At 43.0% G+C, this 24,129-nt stretch overlaps 1 protein-coding gene and 1 long non-coding RNA gene across 14 annotated transcripts in view; one reads left to right on the top strand and one right to left on the bottom strand.

Moving 5' to 3' along the window:
• The window catches only part of LOC134471832 (uncharacterized), an 8,097-nt gene extending 7,945 nt beyond the window's left edge, over window positions 1–152 (bottom strand). Inside the window, exon 1 of the long non-coding RNA XR_010041526.1 lies at window positions 67–152. This is a non-coding gene — a long non-coding RNA (uncharacterized LOC134471832). The remainder of the gene's footprint in view (window positions 1–66) is intronic.
• The window catches only part of Dlgap1 (DLG associated protein 1), a 758,966-nt gene that overhangs the window by 470,604 nt on the left and 264,233 nt on the right, over window positions 1–24,129 (top strand). The window contains exon 1 of one of the 13 annotated variants that reach the window (XM_005001242.4): window positions 21,404–21,909. The exons of the other annotated variants lie outside the window; for them this stretch is intronic. Within the exon in view, the coding sequence (XP_005001299.1) occupies window positions 21,859–21,909 (51 nt within the window). The 5' untranslated portion in view covers window positions 21,404–21,858. Of the gene's footprint in view, window positions 1–21,403; window positions 21,910–24,129 lie in introns of those variants that run through there. 13 annotated transcript variants of the gene reach the window in all.

The raw sequence follows: 24,129 nt of genomic DNA, 5'->3' as shown, positions 1-24,129 counted from the left end.
CTGTTAATTAGCTAATTTAACTGGTTTAATTCACAGTATTATTCACAGCTACAAACTTATTCTTACCTTTTTGTTAATTGTGTCCTATTTTGTAGCTACTTTCTTCCTCTCCTGCTCACAAACAAAGTCTTGTCACCTTCATAACCTTCCTCCCCAACTGGTACCCAAGAAAAACTGGCTTTCTGAGGTCACAAAGACCCCTCAGTTACAGGTCTGATGCTCATGGGAAAGCATCCCATGGGCATACTCTCATCTCCACCCATCCTAGACTCCCCCCACATGGTAATGAACAATGATAAGAAGATAAAGGAGGAAGAGAACCAAAGCATAGAAAGAAGACCTATAAATTAAGGACCAAGTTCTGTGAGCCTGTGGTTAAGTTATATATTGTCCTAATATTGTCCTTGTTTCTGCAGTTTCTAGGGTAGCTCTTTTCACCCTTGCTTTTTTTTTTTCAAAATCAAGATAATATATTTGTCTAAGATTACGCTACTAACAAATGAAAAAGCTGAGATTTACACCCTAGTCTGTCTGATTACAAAATCTGTTTGCTTTCCAGCATACCGTGCTGCCGCTGGTTTGTACTTCTTTGATCTCTTCCTGCAGGACTTTTCTTTTTTGGAGGGAATTTAATAACAATAAGATGATTAACTCTATGGATAATATACAGTTGTACTTTCATGATTAGATGTAAACCTAAATCTAATTTGGAAAAAGGCCAGTTTTAAAACAAGGCATGTGTAAGATTCATGCACAAGATCGGACAGGTGGAAGATTAAATTGCAATCGAACAATGTTATCGCATATAACTGGAAAATTACATATCAACCTTATGAAAGAACCCTCACTCAAGTGATTTGAATGTCTGTCTGTTTGTTTGCGTTAATAAGAAATAATACTGTTTTTTTTTTTAAAGGGGGGGGGGGCTGGGGATTTAGCTCAGAGGCATAAAGTGCCTGCTTTGCAATCACGTAGTCATGAGTTCAACCCTCGGTACCAAAAAAAACCAGAAAGAAATAATAATGTTGATACCATGAGACTGTCCGCCTGATCATAGTTGTGACATTGCTGATAACACTTAAAATTTCTCATGTCCCAATGGGCCCTATCTTCCCATCTAATATTCTTTGCTAATAATTTGGTGATGATTTGCTAATAATTTGGTAAGAGATAATTTCACTGGAATGATAAAGAAGTAAACAAGGATTCGGAATTCAATCCTGTGTAAATTAATGTGACCTTATTGCTAGTCTGCTCTTCCCTTGGGAGTTATCTCTCAGATGCATTGGGAATCAGCGTTCTGCTTGGCATAAGCTCTCTATGTGCCAGTAAGTGAACTATTTGGGAAGTTCACCAATTTTACACCAGATTTCAAGGAAAAGATACGTTTTGCCAAAGATCAGCTTCTAGAGTGCTTTGCTTGTGAAAATGTAGCCAAGTTAACAAGTCACAGAATATTCAGTCTAACCTACTTATCCTCTGAGTGCTGGTAGGAGCATCAGAAGAGTCTACACTAAGTTCTAATGATACAGGACTCAGCAAAGCACGCAGACTTGAGATCCAGCTGGATTCAGGAGTCACAGTCTTATGTACTTGAAGACAACACTGTCTTTATTATCCTACTTCTTACCTGGTTTGGGGTTTTCCCTTAGGAACATGTGTCACGCTGAAAACAATCCAGTGTTTTAGAAAAAAACCTTATTTAATGTACTTCTTTCCTCATTTAAGTCCAGGTGAAGCTAATCTAAAGTGATGCATGCAGTTTTAATATATTTCACAGCTTCTGCTTTCTCCTGGTTAAGTCTTTTATAAAATATCTTCATGCATAAGAATGAAATGTTAGGTAGGCATGGTGGTGCATACCTGTAATCCCAGCCCTCGGGAGGCTGAGGCAAGAGGATTACCATGAGTTCAAGGTAAGCCCAAACTGCATAGTAAGACTATGTCTCAAAAAGAAAAAGAAAAAAGGAATGAAATGTTAATTATTCACTTAACAGGGACTGGTGGAGAACTTAAAAAATGAAAATCCACTAAAATTAAACTGGGTTGATTAATCTCATTTATGTTTTTGAAGGTGTAATTAGATTAATGAGCATTAAATTGCTTAGCTCCAGCCTATAGTGAATCCATTTATCTGTCATAAGTATTTTCCGTATTGTCTGGCCTGGTGTATAAAGAAAAAGTTGTCCAACAGTGTCAGGGGAGGGGGAGGTGGCAAGATAAAGCAGAAAGGATGGAGCAGCACATTACACACACCCCCATACTCCCAGCACTCTGGGAAGCTGGGGCAGGAGGTCACAAGCAGAAGCTCCCACCTGGGCAACTTAGCAAGTTAGCACAACCCTCTCTGAAAAGGAAAAATAAAGGGCTGGGGACGTAGCTCAGTGTGAAGACTCGGGGTTAAACCACTAGCATTGCCAAAAAAACCCCAGAAAAATGAAAACAAAACATAAGTACCAGTTTGGGATGAGGAAAAAAACAGATGAGCAGTGGTCCACTCCGCAGGTGAGAAGAAGCAAAGGGACGTGATCTGCGCTTCTGTGCTCAGGATGAGGCAGTCTTGGTTTACCTAACTTTCCTGAACTCCCTGAACTGGGAACGTTTGCTGTAGCCTGTGGCCCAAGGCCACGCAAGTGAGCCTCTGGGCAGGTGTGGAAGCACAGTGCGTGCTCTGGGGATAGGAAGGGCGCGGGAGAGGGCTCTGCAGGAGCATGCAGGGTGCGGGCTCTGAGCCCAGCGTGCCCGGGAAAGGAGTCCAGGCAGGCAGTGCAGCCCTGCGGGTGACCAAAAGCCTCCTCCCATTCATGCAGCGTCACTGTGCTTGCCATGGGCTCTCGCTTGCAGGATGGAACCCTGCGGATTCATAGGGAGCAGTAGCAACACTGCACCCAGCGGTCCCAGTACAGCCTGGCCCCGCTTGCAAGGCTGCCAGTCCACATGCATGAGGTCAGAGCCGGCGTTAGCAGGCTGGGTTATAACCCCGGGGCAAGTGAGAGGGTTTACATTATGCCAGAACACCGATCTGTCCCAAATCACGGCCCTGCGGGTGTAGGTATTAACTCAGAAGATTTTTCTAGCAGAAGCATCAGATCTCAAGTAGGCTGGAGAGCTTTTCTCATTATAAATGGGTGAGGAGAGGCCAGCTGCAGGCATCAAGGTAGAGCGAAAAATGAAGAATGTTTCCCTTGGAGAAAGGAGGGTGGAGGAGCCCCAGGGCTCCTCCTAACCCAGGCAGCCTGGTCCCATGCTGTCCAGCATGGTGACACCAGCTGTGAGTATGACCTCCCTCATCACAGCAGCCATGGTTCCAACGTTCCAAGGCCAGCAGTGGCCGGTGCACCACCACCCCTCCCCATGATGAGTGGTGCAGCAATGAGACATTCCCCAGGACTGGAGATGATGGCTGCTCTGGAACCACAAAATACAATTAAAAGGCCTTTCCCATCACCCCAGAAGGTTCTAGTTTTGTTTTGGTTTGGTTTGGTTTTGGTTTTTTCTCTTGTGTTTTTTGTTCTCCGTATATTTGATGATTGACTTCTAACAGGTTTGGGGTTTGCCATTAAAAAGTGCTAGATGATTGTGCTATCTTCATGGCTAGAAGGATCCAAGCTGCCAGTAGTTTTGTTGATGCCCAGCGGGGACAGGAAGTCCAAGGGGGAGGCAAGACCTGCCCTGTTTGACGCCTGCTTCTCCACTTCCTGTTCAGCATTAACTAAATCAGTCTGCCACCCTTAACTTCTCTTTCTTTGTTTACAAAAAGGCTATTCTTTTAGGAGTGAGTTTGAGGTGTCCATTATGTAAAGTAGCAGCTGAGTATCCCTTACCTAAAATGTGTAAGACAGAGGTACTTTGGGTTTCCATTGTTTAAAAATATTGCCATATTTACACGTATGTAGGATTTGTTGGCGTGGACCTAAGTCTAAGTGTGAAACTCACTTAGTTTAAGGCAGACCTTTTACACGGCCTGCAGTAATTTTCTGCACTGTTTAGCACTGTCTGCATTTTGACTGCACAGAAGGCAGGTGTGGAATTTTCCACTGATGGCATCACATCAGCCATCACAGTTCCAGATTTGCGTTTAGGATTTGGGGGTTGGGGTGCTCAGCCTACGCCTGGTGTTTCCCAAGTGAAAGCAGCTTTCACTAGAAACGTGAGTCCACGGTCTCTTTCATCATTTCTTGGTCACTTCTCAGGCCCTGGCGACTGTGCTAAGAGCTCAGTCATCACCCCGGGCCTTCTATCCACACTCTTTGATCCTTGGGCGTGGTTGTGGAAGCTCTGTCTTGGGCATTAGTCCTCCTCTGTGATTCTCTTACTTCGTAGGAAAAAAATAAAAAGTCTGCAAAACTCTTCTCTTGTCCTGTTTGCTTGTAAACTGGCACTTCTAAGGGTGGCACCTGGGTACAGATGAACTCAATCCGGCAGTGGGCAGGCAGATCTGCTGCAGTCATGTCACTGAGGCCTCTGGGATGGGCCTGCTGCCCAAGAACAGGTGCAAGTTCCTGTTGCCCACAATACTCCGGAAACTCCCTGAGCATTTGGCCTCAGGGAAAGAACTTTCTAGAAGGCCCTTGTGGTGTTCACTGTAGGTTGAGTAGGTCCCTTATGTGAGTTCAGCCTGTGTGGTTGCGGACAAGAGCAAGGAATACCAGGTCCACCTAAGCCGTTCCTGCCTGGGGCTGGGAACCCCCAGGGAGTCCAAAGATGGGGTCCACGAACTCCTCAAGTTTAGGAGGGAGCATTTATGTCCATCTTCTTCGGAGTAACCTTTTTAGCTCTAATTGTGTCCTCAAAGAGATAGTCACTAACAAGTTTAAATTATGGTGTTTTAAAATTAGGTAGCTTTTTTCCGTAAGACATGAAATTGATTATTTCCCTTGTTCCTTGGGACAATAGTTCATGAGAAAATGCCTTTTGAGTTATAACTTTAAAATAATTTGAGAATGTGCTGTTTCTGAGAAATTATATTTGAAGCTAATATTACCTGTTATTAGTAGATACTGTGCTAGAGATTTGTTGTATAAGAGCTGTTCTTGTGGGATCAATTCAGTCGAAGTAACAAAAAGGGACAGATTTGCTCGTATGCAAAGGTTGACAGTAAGGGGAAAGGGGTCTCATTTTGTAAAGTAAATCTTGCTCTCAGGGGTTCATAGGCTGGTGGGACATTGGCACAGAAATGCAGGGCAAAGCAAGAGGCAGCATAAAGGCCTCTGAACAATGTGTAACAGAAACTGGAAGACAAATTCAACCCTGGGTATTAGAGAGGCCGGAGCAGAAGATCATCTCCCCATTTTGAATACCAGGCCTCTAATGATTGCTAGCATTTCTACAGCCACCTATTGGAAAGGCTGAGGATGGTACCAGGAACTGAACTCAGGACCTTGCACTTGCCAGGCAGATACATGTGCCACTGAGCTACACCCCCAGTCCCCAGACAGGCTTCTTGCAGCACTCTCCCCATTGCTCTTGATTCCCCGTAATTCAGCCCTGTGTTGGTGAGAGATGGGTGGCAGGTAGGATGTGAGGGAGACTGGAGAGAGAGAAAGAGGGAGAGAGTGGAAAGGAGGAAGGGTTAGGCTGCACAGAATCCCTGCAGGTGTTTCCAGAACAGCTGTGAGTCTTACAAGAGAGCCACTGGGAGATGGGTATGGTGGTGGCCCCTGTAATCCCAGCACGCAGGAGCTGAGGCAGGAGGATTGCTGTTGAATTTGAGGCCAGCCTGGGCTACAAAGTGAGTTCAAGACTAGCCTGAACTGCACAGGGAGACTGTCTCAAAAGAACTAAGGAAAAAATAAAAAAAGATTACAAGAGAGCCATTGGAGAGGACGTGAGGAGGTGAGTAGTGTGGGCATCCCCCTGGGTCAGGTGCCCACATACAGTGCAGCTCAGCTACTCTTGTGATCAGAGCTTCCAAAAGCTAAGTGTGAGCTGGGCGGGAGAGATTCGGCCTCCAAGTGGACTCAGTGATGAGTTTCATTTCTCTCAAATATACAACTGAGGTGTGTTCTCCTTCAAGCCCACAAATGGCCAATGGGAAATGATCGTGATTTGAGTCTGTCCACTGCCTCCTGCCACAACTGCTGTCTCCTGCTTCTGCCTTCAGCCACAGAAGCCCCTGCCTTTCTGATTTATTTTATGGTGGTAAAATATGCATAACAGAAAGATGCTCCATTAAGGGCTCATGTGATTACATTTGGTCTACCCAGAGTAATGCAAGATAGCCTGCCTATTACAGGGTGAGTGAATAGTAACCTTAGTTCCATGGGTAAAATCACCTGTGCCATGAAACATAAGAATTTCACAAGCATGACACCCAAGGGCCAAACCAAACTACAGGAGCCAAAATTCTACCAACCACAGGATTGCTGTGGATGGTAAACCAACGTGGACACCACCTTCATTAAATACATGCAGTTCAAAGGCCATTATGTTAGTTCTGGGCGACACAGGTACAGTTTAATTGCCAGAAAACTGTGCTCAAATCTTCTCTTTTACTAACCATGCAAGTTTGAGTGAATTCTTTAGCCTCTTCTGCCTCGGTCCCCTGCACTGGAATGTACCCATCCCTTGGGTTGTCAAAAGCATTGAATGAATTAATGGTATAAAGGGCATAGAACAAAGTTTGGAAGACGTTAGATAATGGAGCAATAAGTGCTATTGTTACTGAACTGGAAACAGGGTGGTGCGGTGTGCCTGGAAATGAGGACAGATTTGAGAGGCGCTGCGGCAGTTACTGATGGAGGTCGCGATTTCATTTGCTAGGCTTTGAGGCAAATGAAATCCTACTGGCCCTGTGTTGGTTTGCAGTGTCCGGGCTGTGAGTGGAAGGAGAGTCTCAGTCTCAGCTCCTCCCTCCTCTCCCTGGGCCCTGAATGTCATGAGGTGGGCTCTGTTGTCTGTCAGGCCTTCTGCCGCGCCCTGCTGCCTTGCAGCCAGCTGGCCAGGAACTGACCCCTCTGAAACCACGAGCCAAATAAGCCTCTCCTCCTTTAATTTGTGGATGTTGGGCATTTTGTCCCGGTGACTAATGACTAGTACACCTTTTCAATCGCTAGTGATCACTACTCTTCATTCAGCTCAACTGATTTAGCTTGAGAGGACTTGAAATACCAGACTGTCTGTGTCATTTTTCTCTGAGTGTCCCCTGTTCTATCCATGTTCTGTAAATAACAAAATCTTATTCTTCTTTATGCTGAGTAATAGCCCACTGTAAAACAAAATAATTTTTCATGTTTATTAATATGTGTTTGCTGTCCACAGTGATTATATCCAATGTGGGGAGGTACACGTACATAACATATTTTCGTTCTCTTTTCTCCCCTCCACTCCCCGCCATGCTTTTTCCAACTCTTGGTTCCCTGCCCATTTGAAAAAACTCTGTTTTCATTTTTTCTTCAATGACTTTTTGTTTCCTTTATCTTGTCTCCCTCCATCCTTTGTGCTCCATCTATATGAAAAAGATGTCCCTACTTCCTATTGACCTGCCTTCAATTTTACTCTTTACTTTTATAAATGTTTTCAGCTTTCCCATATAGAGGAAACCGTGTGCCTGACTTTTTTCACTCAGTGGCATGGGCTCGGGACACGCTCTGACTTCTCCATGATGGGCCTTCCTTCTGGCATAAGATGAACTCTGTGTTGTTTTAATTTGCATCTCTCATTGCCAAAGATATTGAGCGTTTTTCTGTAGGTATTGGTAGGTATTGGTCATTTTTACTTCTTCCTCTGAGAACTGTTACTCATATCATTGCTGATTTTCATTAGATCTTTTATTAGGGAATTGTTTTAGTTATCTATATATTCTAGATATCAGTCTTCTGCCCAAGGAGTAGCTGACAAATCTTTTTCCATTTTGTAGTTTTTCACTTAAGCCTGATTGTTTCCTTGGCTGTGCAGAAACTTTTTAATTTGATATAATCCTGCTTGTTGATTGCTGATATTATTTCTTGCTCTTTAGGCCTGTTCAAAAAGTCCTTACCTATATCTGTTTCTTGAAGAGTTTTACCTATTTTATCTTCTAGTAGACTGTTTCTGCTTTAAAATCTAGGTCTTTGATTCATTTTGACTTCAGTTTAAAACCTGGTGAGAGACACGGTCTAGATTCAATCTTCTGCATGTGAAGAGCTGGTTTTCACAGCGCCTCTGTTACAGTTCTGGGGTCAGAAGTCTGAAGTGGTTCTCAACACTGAACACCAAACTATCCCCAGGGCTGTGTTCCGGCTGCCGACTGGGGCCAGGGCCTGTTCTCTCGCCTTTTCAAGCTGTCAGAGGCTGCCACGTGGCTCCTGGTCCCTGGCTCCATCTTCAAAGCTGCATCACCCTGGCATCTGCTTCCAGCCACACCTGCTGGTCACTTTCTGCCTCCTTCTCTCACATACAGAGATGCCTGGCACTTCACTCTCAAGTTCACTAAATGCTTCTGGAAAGTCCCTTTTGCTATTTAACGTGATATACAGCTTCTGTGTGTTAAAACATGGGTATCTTGGGGGAGCTGTAATTCTGCTCACTGAAGAATCATGTGCAGAATTCCTCGCACATGGCCTATGCTTTTTAACCTAGCACAATTATTTTTATGCTGGGGGTTGAACCCAGGGCCCTGAATACGCTAAGCACACACCTACTACTGAGCCTCACTCCAGCAAGTGCTTTTTGAGTTTGCAGCAAAAAGCATATAAAAGTCCTGCACCCGGCACGTACCAGCTGGCTGAGATCAGTGTGTATGTGGTGGACCCCGAATACTCTGCTTATGTGCAGATGAAGTAGAAAGGTCATCAGTTTCCCTGTGTCATGCTGTTTTAAAAGAATACTATTCGAAAATAACCTTACAAATCTACTCAATCACTCGTTCAAGAACAGCACTTGTAGAATGTATGCTGATTTACATAAAGCAGTCACTTATCCCCAGAAATCATTCTCTTACTGACTCTCAATTAATTTTTCAGTTTGTGTAAAAAAATCCACCTTCTCTATGTTCTCTTGCTGCTTTAAATACACCTCGATCCTAGATGCATAGAGAAGTTTTTACGTGTATAAGGTTTCTTGGTCTTTCTTTTTGAAAGATAAGCAAGCATGTAATACCTTCATGCTAATCAGGAAAATACCCAAATTCAAGACTCCAGGTCTTCAATGATGGTACATTCCAACACATAGGGAGGCTGAGGCAGAAGGATCTCAAGTTCAAGTCCAGACCAAACCACTTAGATTTAATGAGATCCTGCCTTCTAAAAAAGACAAAAACAAAAAAAAAATTTTTTTAATTGCTAACTCTTGATGTCCTCTGGGAGTACTGCTCATTCCTTGTGAGATGCTTGTCAAAAGAAAATTCCTCATGCTCTTTTTAGAGCAGAACAATCTTACTCAAGAGTTTATTAAGTCTAGATTCCTTTTGGCTTATGAGTTGCATTTTTATGCCTTGTTTTTTTTAATGAAATTTTTATTATTCTCTTAACTTTATAGCAAAACATCAGTTCTGCATGCCCTGTGAAATCTTCCAATATCTTTCACTGGAAACACAGACGGTTTCTGATTTACAATTTTTTTACTTCACAGTGGTGCAAAAGTGATACATATTCAGTAGAAATGCACTTGGAGTTTTGAATTTGGATCTTTTCCGGCCAGCGATATGCATACCGGGCTCTCTCTAGATGCCAGGCAGGGGCAGCAGGCCGCGGCTCCCCTTCCGGCTGCCCCACCATCGCGAGGGGAGAAAGGAGACCCCGTGGTGCAGTGTTGCTAAGCTAGGCTTTGGAAAGATTAGGTTATGGGTTTGATTTCCAGTGTTTTCAGCTCACTTTGTGTTTATCAGGACGTGACCCCATCATAACGAAGCGTCTGTACATGTGTTTCTGCACCTGCAGTTTGGTATTAACTGTTGTACATAATGCGATTTTAATGCAGTGAGCTGTGGGAGCTGATGAAGGGTGAAGCCATCTGTTAAAAGCCAGAAACATCAAGGTGAACAGACACGACTTTTCCCACAAGGGGCTCTCTCTGTATTAAACAGGAAGGGGTTCTGATGGCGAGAACTTTTTTGTGACATTTTTATAGGTATGTGTGTGCAGTACTGTCTGCACTCTTTGTGTGGACTCAGTCTCAGTCTCAACGTAACCCGTCTCAGTTGCTGGCTTCCTCCACTCTGCCGTGCCTCCCTCCCTCTCTTGGCCCCTTCCCACTTAAGAAAGATCTGTCTCCCTGTTTCCTGTTATCTATCTACCTCTGCTTTTTATTTATAATTTGGGATTCTCATATAAGAGAATTTTTCAACGGGGAAAAAAACTCTAGAATATGTAACTTCCAGCCCTTGGGAATTAGATGGCTAAGGTCTCAGGAAAGAGAGGACCAGAAATGAGGATCAGTCTCTGGGCTGAAAAGCTGGATGGACCCGTCAGTACCTCCACCCGAGACCGGTCACTGGAGAAAGACTGAGTTTGCACGTGTAAGCTGGCTCAGTTCCGAACATGCTAACCCAGCCAAAGCCGGCCCCTAGGAAGTGCTCGTTTACTCACATACTATCAGGAAACTCACCGTGTAAGCCACACGCAGCACTACCGAGCTCAGGCTCCAGAGGAAGTGGTAAAGACAGAGCCCAAAAGGGAACTTCCTCCTCCAGCTTAAAGATGCCAATCTCATGGAAGCATGAATGGGACCAGGTGGGGAAAAGGGGAGACAGCTGACTCTGACTCTGGAGTTAAGAGGATGGCAGGGTCGGGGTAGGGTGACTTGGAAGTAGGCACAAGGGAGGTAGAGAGGAGTCTGCGGTCACACAGGTGGGGGCTCAGGAGTGAGGCACCTTGCTGGGCGATGCAAACAGGAAGGGAAGAACAAAGGGCCAGGGATGTAGCTCAGAGGCATAAGCACCTGCCTAGCAAATGCGAGGTCCTGACTTCCATTCCCAGTACAAAAAAAAAAGAAGAAGAGGAAGAAGAAGAAGAGCAAGAAGAGGAAGAGGAGGAAGAGGAAGAGGAAGAAGAAGGTTTAGTTTTAGTAATAGTCTATCACGGAATGAAAATATGCATAGCCACTAAGACATGCAGATAGAGTACCGCACCATAGAATGTTCGTTTCTCAATCACTTGACATTTGAGGATTTTAAAATAATTTTTACACCAAGATAATCTACAAGTGTCTTTTTCATAAAAGGCCAAAACTTTTTTCTCATTTTGCTTCCCAAATATGGTGCACGATCCTTCGATGCGAAGGCAAGTGAGCGCGGAAATCGTGGTGTCTGAGGAGGATTTCGGTACCCCAGTTTTGCATAATCGCTCCACACAGACTTTTCCGCCCTCTCTGCTCTCTCACACGAGCCTGTGCACGTCTAGACGAGCATCGTCTGCACTGTACACGAAGCCCTCCACGGCCGTAGTGCTAGAACAGGTGACTCTGTTCTTCACATTACACACAGGTCAGTGGCCATCAGGAGAGGTTTCTTCAGTTTCAAAGGACTAAAGTGATTTCCCATCTACCAGCTATTTTCGTTGACCTCACTTCCCTAGAGCTCCTCCATCCCAGTTTAATTTAGCGGCCACAATTCTCTCATCTAATTAATCCAAAAATTGGGCCGTGCCTCCGTGGCCTGCATCCAGCCTTCTTTTGACTGGCGTTTCTCTGAGACCTTCTCACTCTTACATGCCTGGCCCAGGGCAGTGGCTTCTGCTCCACTGGCTTCGTTCTCTTTCCCCATCCTCTATGCTCTCCTTCTGGTTTTCCTCACATTTCTTTCTCTTTTCCTCTTATTTACCTATAAACTCGCTAAATGATTTACTATTACAAACTCAGAAACTGTCCACTTGTTTGTTCAGGAGAAATCCCGGAAGCAGCCAAGCATCAAGACTCTGCCCATTTGTGAGACCACCATTTTGCCTCAACTGATTTTATTCAAATTTGGTATGCTTGATAGTATCAAGTCTAAGAGTAGAAGCAACTACTCTGAAGATGACAAGATGTAAAAGATATACATACTGGTTTTGATTATTAACTGCTTTCAAGTCCTACAATGTCTTCAAAGTTGTGTTTTTACTAAAATAGCTATGTAATGCTATGTTCAATTATATTATGCCTGATGATGTGGACAATTCTATTGAAAATAACAAGAGAAAGCACAGTAACTACTGTAGATCACCTAATATTGTGGTCCTGTATGTCTTTTTCATTTCATGTTTTTCTAGGAATTTATTTTCTTGTCTTGTTTTGATCTGTTTTTCCCTATAATACAGAAAAGATAGATATACATGTAGAGATTCACACATGGGAAGAATTTCTAAACTGTTTACGGGAACAGATTATATAATACACGACGTAATGAACAGATACTCTGAAGAAGAGACACCAAGAAACCCAGTGCTAATTCTGTAGCATTATGATATAAAATCTAGCAATACTATCATTCACTGTTCGGAGTGATAGTAGTCTAGTCTCTTATGTTCAATTTCAGCATACGTAAAGATAAAGACAGCTATCATGAAGAGACTGAGAAACATTATGGTAGTCATTATTGACTTCCCCAAAATCAGGTCTTGAAGACCTAAAAAGCCTTCATCATTCTGTAATAATTTGATTAGTTCTATAATGTTCAGTAAACAGTATATATTCAATGTGTGTGAAGATGGGGACAACTATTTGGAAGAAAACTAGAGAAGGTAAGATAGACAGTGAAGATCTCCAGTGGACTTGTTTTGAAATCTGTATTTCTTTAAATTGTTTCCTTATAAAGTTTTGTTCTGTTTTGTTCTGTTTAATCTTACCCTCTTTGAGATTAAAAAAACAAGTGTGTAGGACTGATAAACATATTACTAAGTTCTTGTTGGATCATTGAGCAGAACTGTTTGCAGTGTCATTATTTGAATATCACTTTGTATACTTTAATTTTGTAACTCGAGCAACTTATTTCTAAGATGATGGTATGTAACTTATCAACTGGTGACTTCTTACTGTTTATTTCTCTGAAATTCTATATTGTTTTTACCCTTTTTTCTGTTTTTTTTTTTTTTCTTTCTCTTTAAATTTAAAAAAAAAAAAAAAAAAAAAGACTGCCCATCAGCAAAACATCCTTGGGGGAGGTTGCCTGGATGGTTGCCCGGGCACTTTCCAATCTTGACACCCCTTTAGGACTCTGTCTGCTGCGAATTCCCATCTGCCTCCTTCCTACTCAGCTGTGGAGCTGTATGAACTGTACCTGGTTTCTCTTCCGCAGGGGTGGCCTGCAGATGTTAAACCAAAACCCCTCTCTGCCCCAGCCTTTGACACTCATCTTCCATGGGTCCACATCCAGCCGACAGCTGTCCTTGCTCCTTTCTCAAAAAAAGGAAAAAGAAAAACTCTTAGTTTGTGTTACAGTTGAGCAGCGTTCCACTGGGCTCCAGCCTCACAGCACTTCATACGAGTCTCTGGATCTGCACCTCCGCTTCCATCAGTGTGCTGCCTTGACTTGCAGCCCCGCAAACCTGTCTCATTGAGTTAAGACCCCTAGGATCTCTTTTTTTTGCTTGCTTGCTTTCTTCCTTCCTTCCTTCCTTCCTTCCTTCCTTCCTTCCTTCCTTTCTTGCATGTCAAATATACTGATAGTTTTTCCCCACCCTGCACATGGTGCTGGACATTTAACACAGTGGAGGATGTCACATTTATCATTAGCAGGTATTACTCTGTAGCAGTGACAACATTCAGCAGAGGTCACTGTGTCACAGGTCACTGTATCACTGTGCTCCCTGCCTCCGGGGGGTACACCTACCCTGGTCCTCACCTGAGTGTTACTTGTTGCTATAAACTTTTGACAAATGACAGGAGAGTCTAGAACAGGAACCGGATTGGTACTAATTTTTCCATCCAAAGTGCCATTTGGACCACCAGAGAGAATGCTTTCATTGTCAAATCAAGGAACATTAAACTCAAAATCAATAAATACCTTTCCAAGATGTGTTCTATTATAAATCCCATAGCTGCAGCCAGGCATGGTGACGCACTCCTGTAATCCCAGCACTTGGGAGGCTGAGGCAAGAGGATCATCACAAGTTTGAGACCAGCCTGGACTACAAAATGAGCTCAAAGCCAGCCTGAACTGCGTAGCGAGACCCTGCCTCAAAAAGACAAAAAAAAAAAAAAAAAAAAAAAAAAAAAAATCTCACAGCTGCATCTAATACATCATGATGGAAGTTGATTAAAAATATTTTTTCTCCTTCCCAAATTGATGAATTAAAAATATTTTTTTAAAAAGATCAGATAGGACCAAAAAAAAGGCCTTATCCTTAGAGACTATCCTATATTTGTTGTGGAATTATTTATACACCATTTAGGGAAAAAAATCCATCCACCAGTTATGAATCTGCTATCCAGTCTATATTTCTTTATTTCTTTTAAAAATAGATTATTTTACTATGAGTGTCATTAGGGGAGTGATTCACAAGATCAATATAAATTTAATATTGGAGAAATTTTGTAAAATGCATAAAAGTATAAGTGATAGAAATCAATGAAAGATGGTCCCTATTAACCATTTTGTATTGGTACGGTTCTTTGGAATTTCTGATAATACTAACAAAATTCGCAAAAGAGAAAAAAAGAAAGCATGTTACAAATCCTACTGGGAATACAAAGGATGATTTTTAAATAAGCCCCATTAAGGGTCTTTTATTTCAGAAATGTCTTGCATTGTGTTTCACGGTAATTATCCTATTCCTTTGGTTTCAGTTTTCTTCTTCAGGGACCACAGCTATGTGTATGTATCCATTTGCTATGAATCCCCTTCAAAATACTGCCCCTCTTGCACACACACGTCTTTCACCGTTCTTGCTGCTTTCTGAAGCGGACCTGGATGCTCTCTTTCATGAGTTTTTGGGTTTTTTATGGCTGCCTCAGTGTCTGGAATCCAATCAAAAGGTTTCCCTTCAGGGTCGTTTTGAACTTGGGGAAGAGCTAGAAGTCACAAAGCGCCAGATCCAGTGAGAAACGTAGACGAGGACACGGCGTCATGTTTTTATTTGACAGAAACTGCTGTAAGTGTTTCTAACCAATTCAGGTTACTGAGGCAGCCAAGAAAGAGAACTCGCAGAACTGCTTCAGAAACAGCCAGAATAAAGGGTAAGCGTGTGGAGGAAGGGGGGAGCCCAAGGGATTCGTGGCAGTGTGTCCTGCTGTCATGATTCTATTTTATTTGAAATTTCAATATTTAAATATTGTGAATTTTTTACCATACCTTGGAGTTTGAGTGTCCTTTGCCTAGCTCCGATGTATTCTCTCTCCTCTTCATCTTTCTTTTGTATCACTACCTCACTCACTTGCTTTCATTTTTATCTTTTGTGTACCTTTGTTTGCCTCCTTTCCTTAAATTCTGAGAATTCTTCTTCCATATCTATCCTCCAGAAATCAGTCAACAACATCTTGTTGTCCTTTCCTTTTTTCTCTGGGTTCTTAGAATTCTATTTTGTGATTTTCCTTTATAGTTGCAGTTGCTTTAGTGAGTATTCATTTCGGTGATGGAATTTCAGCTTTGCCTTTAATATTCATGACCACATATTTTTCAGGTGAGCTTTCATTATTTTCTAGAAGCTTTTGGCTGTGCTTTTTCACATTTCTTAGAGTGACTGCAGGTGTGTTACTTTTATGTTACTCTGATTTGTATAAGTTGGATTTTCCAAGAGAAATGGAAGAAGGTTCATGTCTTGGTTACTTTTCTCTCATTGCTGAGACAAAATACTCAACACCTAAAATTAAAGAAGGAAAGGTTTATTTAGCATACCACCACCACTCTGTCTCTGTCTCTGTCTCTGTCTCTCTCTCTCTCTCTGTCTCCCCCTATCCTGTGTGTGTGTGTGTGTGTGTGTGTGTGTGTGTGTGTGTGTGTGTGTCCCCCGCAGGGCAGGTGTAGCACTCACCAAATTTCCTTGCCCTCCTCTTGCTCTGGATGAGATGTTTAAGGACCCCGGCTCCCTGCTGAGTCTCTTACTCAAGCTTCCAACTTCTCAAGTTGACACAGTGTATCAACCCTAACAGTCCCCCGGGAAGGAAAGTGGGCAAGCCATCAAGGGCTTCCTTCCCTGCTGCTGGAACTGAAATGATTTCTTTATGACTCCCTCGGACTCTTAGGAACAAACCTAGCTCTGTCCCTGCCCTGATGCTTCATAGGTGACCTCGCAGGTTGCCTGAAAACTCATGAAAACACAAAACATGCAGTCGCTTTCAAAAACACGTTTCTGTCCTTTAAGGAGCCAGGCCCTTGCCTTCCACCAGCTTCCACAATCACAGTGTTTTCCAGGGCAATAAAGCCCTTACCCCAGGGGAGAAGGGTGAGCACCCCAGGAGGGTTCCCAGTTCCCGGGTCTGGTCTCTCCATCCCTCCCATTTACCACATGTTCGCGGCCTGCCCTTTGGCTTTCTGCCTGACTCGGACGTTGGAGTTTGTGGACTTTCTGCTGGCCTTGCTGAAAATGTAAATTGGGGCATTTTTTTTTTTCCATCTCATTGTATTGTTGTTTGGCATGGGTTCCAAGACAAGTGAGAAGATTCAGTTCCTATGAAAGCCAGTCCTCTTAGCATTTAAAAATATTTTCTTCCTGTTTTTCCCCCTAGGGAGATGGCAGTGTATGTGTTTACCTATCAGCTAACTTAATCTGCAAAAATAAAAATAATACACAGTAGGCTTAGCAACTTATTAGTAGTCCCAGACTGCTTCCTGTAGCACCAGAGACAGTGCACTGAGCACATTTTTTAGGATGATGCTGTGTTATGAACTCAAGCTTGCCATACTATTAAATGTAAATCTTATCTTTTCAAAGATTTGAATGTCACATCTAGCTCGTCATTTGCTGCCACTAATTCTTTTAGCACTCTTTAAGACTTACCAACCCTGATTCTAGGACCCTACCAAAAGCTATTTGAGTTTGGATTTGCCTGTGCAGAAAAAGCTTAAAAGTTTTAGGCACACTGTTTAAAAAAGAAAACTATCTTAATTGGTGAAATAAAACTATTAATTCAATAAATCTTACAGTATTTTAAAATCAACATCCTGCATGCTGACTTTCCAAGCAAAATGTGTGTGTGTGTGTGTGTGTGTGTGTGTGTGTGTTTCATTGACAACAGAACTTCATGATATTGTGGCATCACAGCTAAAGTGACCAGAGAAAGACACATGAGGGTCACATTTACGAACCAGACTATTAGTGCTAATGCCCTACGGACAATATGTCTCTCTTAGTTACTTTTTACTCATCACTGAGACAAAATACCTGAAGCCCATAGTTTGGAAAGGAAGGTTTATTTCTTACAGTTTTTGGAGGTTTCAGTCCATACTCAGTTGGCTCCAAGGTAGGGTGGCATGGTGGGACCACAGTTCATGGCGGCTGTAAACAGCAAGGCAGAAACCAGCAAGAGAGAGAAAGACACACCTTCTTCCTGCCGTTACATTACATCCTGGATCCACCCCTAGGTGGGTATAGCACCATCAATCCAAGTGCTAGACAATGAACCAATCACAAATGCACAGTGCAAACACATGAGGCTCGGGGGCCACTGACATAAACCATGAAAATGTCCTTTAAATTAATTTGACAGTACACTTACATTCTCATTTCCCTCGCCTCACAACCTACCAGTGTATGAGCCTTGCCTTTCATCTATTCAGAAACAGTATTTCTTAAATTCCTGCTTTTGCTAGGCCATATGTGGATTCAAAGAATTAGTGATAATCAGGAGCAGTCATGATCCAACTGTGGTGATCCTTACTGTCCAGGGGTGAGAGAAAAATTATTCTGCTCAACCACACAAATGAATGTACACATACTATCATGGGAGCAGTGCTGTCTCAGCTTCTGCAACAAAATACCCAACACCCACAAGCTGAAAGAGGAAAGCTTTATTTTAATTCACAGTTTGAAGAGGTTTTGGTATGGCTCCAAGTCAGTGCAGCACGCAGAGGACACCACAGAAGAGAAATGGTCCCTGCGCGGCCAGGCAGGAAGGCAGCAAGCAGCAGCGTGGAGCCTCCCTTTCCCTTCCATTCCATCCAGTTTAAAAGGCTATTGGATGGTGCCACCCACACCTGGGACGGGCCTTTCTGTTATTCACACCCAGACCTGAACTAAACCAATCTATGGATTCATTTAGTTGACACACACCCTCAGTCTGTATCCAAACACCCTAGATCCAGTCATCTCCAAAAAACTCCATGAGGTTTGCGGGACATCTGAACACAAACCATTACAGGTACTGCTGAATTATTCCAGGGTTCTTCTCTGGCTCTCTGGCAGTGAGCTGTCTGTAACTGGGTGTCCCTTTATCACTCAGAGGACCAGTGGCTGATTCCAGCTTTCCACAGGACAGGGGCTGCCTGAATTACAAAATGCTGGCAACTGGTATTTTGCAGCACTCCCCAGCAACATCTGAACCTAAGATCAGACTACCTAGCTCCCTGCTTTCCCTCTTCGTGACACGCCATAGCAGATGGGCGAGCAACAGGGAGCTGGGTCTTCCCATAGTGAAATTAACAAAATCAACTTAAGTGCGTTTTTTTTTAATGTTAACAGTAGAATGGCCCAGGTGCCTTTCCAGCTTTCTCCTTAGAGGAAAAAGCCCTCCTAGTGATAATTTTGCCCAGCACCCACAAAGGGAGCTATCAGTAACATCCTGATGAGACATTTAGCAAAGGATGCCCTGGGAAGCCATGAGGTGAAGTCAGAGAGAAGAACCAGTGTAAACTGGGCAGTGAGCTTAAGGAATCCTGTCTCGAGCAGAAGGACGCGCATATGTGAAGAGGTGTGCTCTTGTTCCTACAGAAAGGTCAGGGAGGATGCAGTGTGGCCTGCTTCCCCAGGTGACAGGAGGTGAAACAGGAAAGATGCACAGGACGCTGTCATTTGGGCCCCTGGCGGTGGCATGCACAACACAGATCTTCACATACACGCGTTGGCTCAGGGTCAGGGAAGACCAGTGTTTATTTTGCCTTCTGAAAACTTGCCTTTGCACAGGGTTAAGAGAGGAACAATGAAAGAGGAGAACCGGTGGGAGGAAAATATAGTATTCCAGGAGAAAGTAAACAGCAGCTAGAACTGGAAGGGTAGCAGTGACGGTTAGGCAAGAGGAAAGTTTCCAGGCTCCAAGTCTTTCCAGGCTGGAGGAAGCAGAGGGAGCGGGAAGCCTCCCCAGCGCCTGCTCAGATCCCCAGATCCGACCGGGGAATTCTAGGAGAGCCCTGCGAGGTTTACTCCGGGGAGCAGAAAGGAGGCAGAGGGATGGATTTTAAGGGTGCTGTGTGTACAGTGTTTTGAAGGATCTAAATGAAGCTGTTAATGACCTAAAGATGGGAGTTCTAAAGAAAAAAATGTGTATATATATATATATATATATATATATCTCCATATGAACACAGAAGAAATTGTCCTGCAGCTCAAGTTTCTCTTCACCTCGGAGCTTCTTCTGCCCTTTCCAGTCGTGCCCTTTGATAGAGAAAACAGTAGGAAGATAAAAGTTTGAGGGTTTGGTATTTTGTCTCCCCCTCCTCCCCACCACTCCTTCCTCCTTCATCATCATCTGTTCACATGCGACCATCTGGACCAAGCCTGCAGATTTTCCTTGTTCTTCTTTTTGTTCTAAGCCACATCTCTTAAAAAGGCCATTTTAAGAAAGCCCGCAGACCTCCCTTCTGCCTGGGCTTTCATGCTCCTGCGCGATCCTCACGGCCGCGTGTCCTGGACCCGTGCTTTTCCTCCTCCCAGAGCCCATCTGCCGCGTCTAAACACCTTGGAGCCCTCATGCACAGTTCTTTCAGGTTCTTGGGTTCCCCCGTGGTCCCATCCGGATCATCCGACACTGTGGTGGTCACTCAGTTTTGTCCCCCCGCTTGCCCTCCTCAGTAATCCCGGCCTTTGTCCTCTGTGAAAAGGAGTCTTTGTCTTCTCCTTCTCCTTCCTCCTCACTCCTCATCCTCTGCTTCCTTGCCTTTCTTTTCTCTCTTGCTGCTTCTTCCTCGTCATTTTCGCTGGCTCTCGCGATCTCCGACTTTGAGAGGTTTTTTTTTTTTTTTTAAATTGGAAATGAACCACAATAAAACATCAGGACTAAAGACTGACAAGGTCGGTCTGCGCCCTCCGGCCCTCTCCCATTTAGGTTCCTCTTTCTCCTCTGATGTCTCGCCCTATCTTCCTTTTATAGAATTTACTGCTATTAACTAACTCATCCAGCAACAAACATTCCATGGCAATGTGTCCAATACTGATTAATTTTATAGCATTTTTTTACTGAGATTTCATTCACAACACAGAAAAGTCCCCCATCAAATGTGTACAAGTCAATCATTTTTGTATATTCCCAGAGCTGTGCGATCATCACAAAAAATCAGGGTGAACACTTTCATCCCTTTGGGATAAAACTCTCACCCCTTAGCCCTTCTTCCCCAGTAGGGCAACCAGTTCTCTTCCTGTCTGTAACTTCTGCCTACTCTGGACATTTCGTTACAAATGGATTCAGGAAATAGGTGATCTTTTGCCTGACTTCTTACAAGTACCTTGCTGTTTCCAAGATCCATCTATGTGATAGCATGTATCCGTTACAGCAATACCTCCTCTCTCCTTAACACCAAGTAATACTCCACTGTATGGATATACGGCAGTTTTGTTATTCATTCATAGGTTGAAGGACATTTAGGGTTGTGGTCACAGTGCTAGGAATATTTGGGTACAATTCTTATGTGTGGACATTTATTTTCATTTTTCATACATTTGAGTGAAATGGCTGGGTCATATGGTAACACTACACTGAACACTTTGAGGCAAATCAGTCATTTCATTACGGGTTTTCTTTATAATTTCTCCTGGGAAACAGCCATACACAGGAGAAGAGAATTTCAAGTTTGATTTTACATGATGACAAAGATAAGAAAGTTCTTTTTAAAAGAAAGACTTTGCCCTGCACTAAAATTGTTTAGCTCAGTCATTTGTCCTTGTCTGTTGGTAACCTACAACTGGCCTTGCTGCTGATTGGATGCTTTAATTGAGAAAATGATTTGAATAAATGCTGCCTGCTCAAACATTATGAAGGAGCATACCTGGGGCAGCTATTTGCAACAATTTGATCATCCCAACTAGAAATGAGTGAGACACACACTTTCAACAAGTATTTTCTGGGATGTTTATCAATGGACATCAATTGTTTTTCATGAAAACCTTGTCTCAGGAGCTTCTAAAATATGTTCAATTATTTTAAAGAAAATTAATCCATTAAGGGATTACTTTACTTCTGAAAGGGAAGCAGAAAAGATGGGTGTCCTGTGAAGAGATGGCTATTGCTTTTTCACTCCTGGTGTGTTCCCAGACTTGTGGGAAGCATCACCAAAGTCTGAGAGGAAACCTTTTCATCCCTGTTTACTGCCAATCTGAATGGTGCAGCCGGTTTCTGTGTGTGCAGGCTTATCCTTAGAGGTGCAAAATGCTTCTGTCTTCCCACTGCTGGTTGGACCATCGGGAATTCTGGTTTTAGCAAACTGCAAAGACTGCTCTTCTGTGTGGGCTTATCTTCAGCGGAGTATACATGAAGCCACATGTACTGCAAGGTGAATCAATAGCCCAAGAATCCACCAATGCACTGAAAAGAGCGATGTGATTTTACTGGGACACTAACTGCAAGATGCTAAATTGCACAGGCTTAAAAATGTGCACTGAGGATTCTCTTAAGTTATATTCATCCATGATAAGACTGGGTTGCATCTTCCTGTGAATGAAACTGGAAAGTTGCAAACCTAGAGTTGCCAGCCGTCGCCACTCTCCCTCCACCCCCAAGTCCTGTGTTTACTGCCTCCCTCACCCACTTTGCATCGGCAAATCATACAGAGAAGTTAAGTGCTCTCAGCTGCACTCCACCAAATCAAAGCTGAGATGAATAATGAACTTAATTTTCCATAAAGACATTCTGTTTGGCATTTCAGCTAATAAGGTAAGCTAATGGCAGTTCTGGGCTATGGATGGAAAAAGAAATAGACTCTGTGCTTGATCTCTGTGTTAATCCATTCTTTTTCTTTTAACATGTGGGAGTTAATCTTATGTTTTATGATGTCTGTATTCGGGGATGAACAGTTTTATAAAGACCACCCTGGCGTACCCTTTGACTTTGGTGAGATTGCTTATGGAACTGGAGGGACTGAGGGAGAAACTCAGAGCTTTAGTAAGAATGACACCCGTGCAGTAAGGTTATCATATAAGGTGCAGAGTGGCTTTACAGAGCAGCCTATTTAGATGCAGCAGAGATTGACTGAATTATGGAAGCACTGATTGTGGTAGATGTTTATCACAATACAATGTAAACTGACGTTTGAATTTGCTACAAAGGAAACAGAATTCATACAGCGCGTTAGTTTCTGAATCATGGCTTTTCTAAGTACATGTTATTCTAGAGAAGGTAGTAATTTTCAATTGCTAAAATTATTCCACAGCTTCAGTTCGAATGGGTTTTATTTTGTAAGATTGTAAAATAGCAACATATCACTAAGGTGAAGTTTTCTTATTCCTTTGATGATTTACCATGGCTCCGATGATTGCAGATCATATGGAAAATGTACTTGTCCACTATGTTCATGGGATTAAAAATAATCAGACCTAAGACTTTTGTTGCTATCTTGGCTACTATATCTCAAAACAGTCAGTGACAATATAATTATATCAAAGGTGATTTACAATTAACTTTCTGTGACAGAGCATTTTGGTGTTTAGTACAGAGATCCTGATTTTACTCAGATCATATCACAAATCCTTGAAACTAGCTACAGCTTAGCAAGATAGAGAAGAAATTACAGCTTTTTCTATAAAAATGACAAAAATGGAAACTATAATTAAGATTTATATTTTTCATGCATTCTAGGCTCACTGCCATGTCACCTGAAAATCAGACTCTATTTCCTCAAAGTAGGTGACCTCAAAAAATATTTCAGAAAGTCTATTCAAAAACAGCCACTGTACTTGGGAAGATTTTGGAAAAATAGAAAAAAATATTCCTTCTACTCCTCCAGTCTCATCTTTGCAGACTGTTTTATGCCTGGGACAGGGTCAGTGCTTGTGCTCCATGGAAGGTTTAAACATCACACTGAGACTTCGTAGATAAAGAAGAGCTTTTATTTCTTCCCTTTACATTTTCCTCTGTGTCTGCGGTTCCTAGAAATATAAATGAGGTACTAAGAGTTTGAGCACAGTTATTTACCTATCAGTAATGATTTAGTTCCAGCTAAATGTCATCCATGGTCCACCCACAAATTTTATACATCGCTGTCAAAATGCCACTGATTTAGTAAGGAGAAGAAGGAATGTAGAATTTGACTCTATCACAGTTAATTTTTAAGAATGAGGCAGACATATGTTACCTCTTTGTACATCAAGGTTTTAAAATATGTTTGAATTCACTGCTGTTCCCTGTGGAGTGATGCTGAAAACCTAGTTGGTTGTTTTGGGTTTGGGAGCTGTTTGTTTCTCTAATTCTGAGGGTTTCCCCCTTTCCCTGTGCTCCAATATCCATCATACAGAACCTTTGGACAGCCCCTCTGTTCATTTTACACTGGTAGAAACAAACTAGAAAGCAAATCTTTGTAACCACCAAACTCTTACTATGTGTACCGTAAGAAGGCTTTTATACCAGCGGGACTGTCTCCACCGCTGCCACCTGAGGGAACAGTGATTCTATGCAGGGCTTCTGGGGCAGCGTCCTGCCCACGATCTTCTTACTGCAGTGGTACATGGAGTGGAAAGCTATCAGCCCTTGAAGGTATTTTTTTCTTGAAGGTATTTTTGGCAGTGGGAAAGGCACAGCATGTGTTGTTTACACACGCCCATATTATCTCCGTGTTCATGAAGTTACGGCGAAATCTAGAGAAACAATAGCACCACCTTCCTTCCCTGCATATGCGCACAAGTGCGTACGTGCGCGTGAACACACACACACACAGTGAAGACCAGGGAGTGGCAGCATCACTGCAGATGGCCTGCCAGCCGCAGAAGTTCTTGGCACTGTGGAAAGGAGGCCTGGGAGGAGGCAGCAGAAAGGTCTGTTCCCAGATATGCATGAAGCAGTTCCTGGGTGTGGTCAGAACTAACTGCTGGAAGAAGGGAAACTGGCTGTTCCTAGGATGTGACCTCATTTGTGCTCACATGCCAGGGACCCAAGGATATC

The sequence above is a fragment of the Cavia porcellus genome, unplaced genomic scaffold, assembly GCF_034190915.1.
Source record: "Cavia porcellus strain 051 isolate PalLab524CR breed Dunkin Hartley unplaced genomic scaffold, mCavPor4.1 scaffold_20, whole genome shotgun sequence".
Classification (NCBI taxonomy): domain Eukaryota; kingdom Metazoa; phylum Chordata; class Mammalia; order Rodentia; family Caviidae; genus Cavia; species Cavia porcellus.
Note: the sequence above shows the minus strand (reverse complement) of the source record. Positions and strands in the feature narration are given on the sequence as shown.